This window comes from Centruroides sculpturatus, unplaced genomic scaffold (genome assembly GCF_000671375.1).
Source record: "Centruroides sculpturatus isolate CEXI.00-Female unplaced genomic scaffold, Cexi_2.0 scaffold571, whole genome shotgun sequence".
Classification (NCBI taxonomy): domain Eukaryota; kingdom Metazoa; phylum Arthropoda; class Arachnida; order Scorpiones; family Buthidae; genus Centruroides; species Centruroides sculpturatus.
The window spans coordinates 212,737-218,736 of NW_019385013.1; the positions used below are offsets into that span (position 1 = coordinate 212,737).

A 6,000-nucleotide genomic window follows, 5' to 3' on the forward strand; every position below is an offset into this window, starting at 1 on the left:
AAAATTATATGGTGTAAATTTTTAAAACACTTAATTTTGAATAGAAGGGTTGAGAGGAAGAGAATCACCAGAAGAGAAAGGCCCCAGAATCAGTGCCAAGAAGATTATTCCTACACATGGTATAAGTAGTGTAACATGGTACATGTATATACGCATCAACGTGGATGCAGTTATGCAGTTAATGCTTACTTTGAAGTCACCCTTGATCAATTGTTAGTCATTTAAGCACGGAACAAAGTGGTGTCGGGTATAATGTTAATTCTTTACGTCTTTCTTTGTAATTATTAAACTTGTCTGTCAATGTTCTCATTAAAATTTTGTAAAGTCCTCAGTTTATAAGCTCGATATATTCTGATATATCCGAGTTATTACAATATAGAGGATGTCAACAGATTAACACTCAGAATCAAAAGCAACAATAGTCAGTCAGCTATAAGAATATTTTATTATACCACAGATGTTGCCAGCTTTTGCGACCACTTATACATTACATTACTTAATATATAAGGTTTCTTTCTTTAACTTTAGAGATGTAACAATATAAACAAAATAAGTAAATAAAAAACAAAACAATGATGCTAATGTATTCAGTCTAAATAAAGGTTCTGTAGTATTCTTAGATTCTGACTTGTCTTTCTGATCTAGTTGATTGACAATCAGAACTGACACCGTGAGTTTCATTTGTCTTTTGATCTGTGATGTTAGCAGATTGATTCTGCTGACAACTGTTGTTACTCAGTGATATAATCTTATACATCAAGAATACATCAGTTTGTCTATGGCTTTCTACATGTCTTCTAATGTGCTTTCTATTCTTTCTAAACTTGGTTTGATGTTTTCCTCTGATTATATATGATCTAGGTTTATTACAGCTGTCTTTTATAATTCCTTATTTCCATCTTAATCTATTCCAGTACTCAGTGGTATGTTATCCTATTGGCAAAAAGGGCAATTGCTTGGGGGCCCCCAAACCAGTCTTTTGTAAACTCATTTACTGCAGTAAGAATATCACAATTTAAATTTGGTGTCATATTTGAAGACACTACATTGCCAGTGGGGTGCATCACAAAACTTGATTAAAACCTTCCAGAAGTCACATTAAAAAACAATTGAGGAAACTGGGAGGTTCCCAAAAAAATTCCTCCAAACAAAAATGTATGAAGTCAATACTCTATATGGGGCCCTCTAGTTCAAATTTGCCTAGACCCCATGAAGTTAACATGCCACTGCCGATACCATACTTTTTTCCTTTCTCTAACTGGAGTATGGGTTTTTTTTGTCTCAGTTGAGTTTGAATCATCTTTTGGCTCATTTTTCCAAAGACAGTTTTCAAATTTGTGCACGAATTTTGTGCACAAATGCTTTTCAAATATTGAAATTTCATTATATATGTAATTGTTTAGGGGCTTTCACATTAAGCAAAGAAGTTTTTCTAAATTAAAATTGACCAAAAATACTTTAAGAAATGTTATAATAGAAATGACACTCAATAATTTAGCTATTCTTAATATAGAAAACAAATTTTTTAGTTTTTTAGATTTTAGTGAATTAATTAGTAAAACAGGTAATATAAATTTTAAAATTTTAATTAAAATTATATTTGTTATTAAATTACTATATTTATTAAAAAAATAATGTGCATCCTTATTTTTGGAACTAATTTTCAGAAAAAATATTTCCTTGAATATATCTTTTTTTAGCTAATTTTCAGAATAAAACATTTAAATTAATATTTTAAATGATGTATTTTATGACAAAAAGTTTAAATGTAATGTCATAGCACTTCCAAAAACCAGAAGAAATCTGATTTGCTTGTGTAGAACAAACTTTTGTACCTTCCATGATCCATGCAGTATTGTCAACATCGAAGTTTAAAATTGGTTAAAGGCTTGATGCAGGGCAAGTGGCTCAAGGTTGCATTACTTAGTGTCTCTTTATGTAGGTATGGTTGTAATATTTGACTTGTAACGAAATTGATCTTAACTAATGATTTGTGACTCTCAGTGCACTTCATAATGTCAATCAAAAATTATTTTATGACTTATTCTGTTAATTCTAGTAATTAAGTGGTATTAGCTTGAAAATTCTTTCCTGGAGGTTGGCAATAGAGACTGAGGATAGAAGTGCCTATGAATGGTTTCATATCTTCTGTAAAAATTTCTCAAATGGACATTTTTACAGTGCCAAAAATGGTAAAAGAGTGTACCTTATACAGTGGAACCCCGGTTAACAAATGTAATCTGTTCCATGAGTCCGTTCATTAACTGAAGCAATTTTTCCCATAGAAATTAATGCAAATACAATTAATCCGTTCTAGCCATCAGTATTTTTGTAATTTTATTTGTAAAATGGGTTTTCTATAATGAAAATATAGGAAAACATGCTCACAAACAGTCAATCTAGGTTAAATTTTCGGAAAAGAGGAAAGATTTGACGGGTATAAAAACATCACATATGATCGTTAAAGTTCTAAAATGACAGATAGCAGAAACAATAGGCTAAATTATGAGTAAAAGGCTTACAGGTTTATCAACAATCTTTGATCAGAGTCGACAAACAGGTGTCAAATAAACGCCTGGAAACAAACCTTCCTCGTGACGTGATCTGGTTTCGGTTTTCACCTGGAGACAAAGAAGAAAACAATCGGGAAGTGAGGAATGGGACGCAGGACTAATTGTAAGGTGAGATTCAAGGAAGAAATACTATAAAAACCCCGAATCTCAAGGTCAAAACGCAGTTTTCCTAAAAATTCTATGGCGATTAATCTGTGTCGTCTTCATTTGGATTAAGCCTGAAGTCATGCCCGCTAAAATTTGTGTTGTGTCTCACAGACTGCTCCAGTCGTTGCAGCTCTGTCACCTACCAGCGCTTCTGTGACCAAGCGAACCCATCTCGTCCGCTCTGGGGCTACGGCTGATCAGCTTGCACTATCGTAGGACCAGCGATACGCCACTCCTCAGTGCCGAGAGAAAATACTGTAGATAAGCCATTTCCAACTACCTCAAATATGTAAGCATCTTCCCGTTCTAATAAACGATTTTCACTGTAAAATACTTGTCATCTTTGTCTCCTCAGCCACCACCAACGTACGAATGGACCCTAGACCATCACCGACACACGATTAACTGATTTTCCCTAAAAGATGGCAAGCTTACAAATTTGACACAAAAAGCTGTTAAGTTCGTTATCCGCGACAAAATTTTTGCTAAATAAAAGTTCGTTAACCGATTTGGTCATTAACCAGAACGTTTGTTAACCAGGGTTCCACTGTATTTGGATAAATGTGGAATATTTCAGTAAACTGTAATAGAACATATCAAGCCAGTTCATATTTTTGGCAAAAAATTAATATTGTAAGTATACAAATAAATACAAATAGTACATAGGTACTGTATGTACTGTACTTATATACATAGCTATTACTTACTATTAACTTAAATTAGGTAATACATGTAAGAAGACACAGATGTTTGTAAAGATCATGATAAATTTATAAAAATTAGAACAGCTGTGATATATTAAGATATTTACAAAAATAAAATAAACACTAAAATAAATGAAAAGTGTTTTCACATTTTGCCTTTTTTGTCCCATGAACATAATAGTCTCAAAGCAGAAATGACCTTTACTGGCTTTTATCCACCTCACTGTGCAAAACATTAAAAATTCTCTCTGGTAATAGCATTATTATAAAAAATGAGGTGAATAAAAGATGTGAAATCAATGTGAAAACAATTTGTTTTAGTGTTTTTCTCAGAATTGGTGTGGATCCCCCATTGGCAAAGAAGAAATACAGCTTTAAGATAGAAGGAAATGAAAAAGAAAGATATAAGGAAAGAAAAATTAATGTTAGCAAATTTAATTTATGGCATACAGGCATAATGTGAATTTAAATTGTCATTTTGATTTTATTATCAGTGATATATTAAGAATTTTTTGTGAACTATTTAACAATAAAAATGATTTATTTGTTGTTAAATTATTTATTTTTACCCAATATTTAATATCTAATTATTAAAGATAACATTTATGAAAATTAACATTTATGTATTTAGTTTAAATATTGCTTACTATACAGTGAAATTGACCATATTAAAATGAAAGGAGTCATACTTTATTTTACAGAGAATGCTGAAGAATTCTGGAGCAAAAAAGACTGTTACAACTTTTCTGATTTCAGATCATCAGATTACAAATGAGACATTTTTAGAAGATATTGATAGTCTCTTGAATACTGGAGAGGTTGCTAATCTTTTTGATTCAGAAGACAGATTAGAAATTATAGAAGTATGTAAATTTGAAATCTATATAATATATTACTTATGTATTATTAATATATATATTGTGTCCATGATGCCCTAGACAGTTTTTAAAATTTTATTACGTAAAATTACTTATACTATCTGAATATGTTTTGATATATTTCTTAGTTATGATTCTAGCTTTTTGTGTTATTATTTAACTTCAGTATAAACCCTTTTTGTGTTATTCAAGCTATCATATTTTCTTTCACCTAATTTTGTCTGAATATTGGGTTTAACCATAATACTAATGTTGTGGTATACAAATACCAGTGCAGATCCACCAACAGGATCTCAGCACAGCAAGTTCTCACCTTGAGAGAAGTGAAGGAAGATATGTATGAGCAGTGGTGATATTCAGCGGGTTCGCACAGGTTCGGCCGAACCCGTTGTTAACATTTTCAAAGTTTTCCGAACCTTGTTAAACACATGTAACATTTCTCAATGGTTTTGATTCTTTTAAAAATATTAAAATATACGTATTATTCTCTGTAACACTACTAAACTAGAGCCTTCCGATGCACCATTTGAGCGAAAAAAAATTGTTAAGGNGTAAGTTAAATATTAAAAATACTAACTATAAAAGTATATGGGTAAATGCCCAGGGCTTTTTTCAGAGTTCAGAGTAGGGTACCCTCTATGAGTGTCTCTACCCCCATAAAATAACTTGGTTTTTAATTTTGCTGGTGTCGGAGTCGGCCTACTAAAATTATGAGGACTTGGAGTGAGAGTCGAGTGTTTTTTTACTGACTTCACAGCCCTGGTTACAATATAAGAAATTGTCTGTGAAATAAATTTATTTATAATTAACAAGCTTAATCTAGCTACTTTTAAATGTAGATTTATCCGCTAACTTTAAACTTTGTTACTGTAGATTCTTTTCAATGTTTCAACATCTCAATATAATTTAATTTTAATACATCAACATTTTTAAATAGCTTTATTATCTATTCAGATCTGAAGTTTTCCTTATTCTCTATTTTTCTGTTTCTCTGTTTCTCTCTCTCTCTCTCTATATATATACGTATTATTCTCTGTAACACTACTAAACTAGAGCCTTCCGATGCACCATTTGAGCGAAAAAAAATTGTTAAGGAAAAATTTTCTGTTAGCGAACCCTTTGTTAAATGTTTCGAATGTCATCACTGTGTATGAGCACTCATTTTTTTCTCTCTCTTTAGTGCCTGCTAATACATGCTTGTAAACAACTATAATGAGAGTTAGTATGTAAATATTGGATACAAATAATCTTTTGTTAGCATTAGTCCTTATGCTTTGTGTACCAGAAGACATTTCAGCATTGTACTAATGCATGTGAATTTAGTTGGGTCCACGTGTTTTCTCCTTCCTTAGTTGATAAATAGTTTGTCCAAATCCCAAATGATCCTCTGCACAAAATACCTGTTAGTATTTAAAATGCAACAAACACAAATTAAATGTCACACACAATTAGAGGATTTGATCCCGGGATCTCGAAAATCGGGATCCCGGGATCCCGACCACTTTTCAGTCCCAAAATTTTCGGGATTAAGTTTTCCTAATCCCGGGATTTTCGGGATTGATATCATTTTTAAAAAATTGCAAAATAGACTGCATGAAGTGAAACGTTCAGTGCCAGTGCTTTTAACAGAATTGCTTGCCTATCATTTTAATATAAAATACAAGAAATTTTATTCCAAGCAAGCAGCAGAAATTAACC

The 6,000-nt window shown here is 31.7% G+C and overlaps 1 protein-coding gene across 1 annotated transcript in view; it reads left to right on the forward strand.

The window, feature by feature from the left end:
* Positions 1–6,000, forward strand: part of LOC111633416 (dynein heavy chain 12, axonemal-like) — a 172,523-nt gene that overhangs the window by 89,327 nt on the left and 77,196 nt on the right. The window contains exon 36 of the mRNA XM_023377981.1: positions 4,126–4,287. Within this exon, the coding sequence (XP_023233749.1) occupies positions 4,126–4,287 (162 nt within the window). The remainder of the gene's footprint in view (positions 1–4,125; positions 4,288–6,000) is intronic.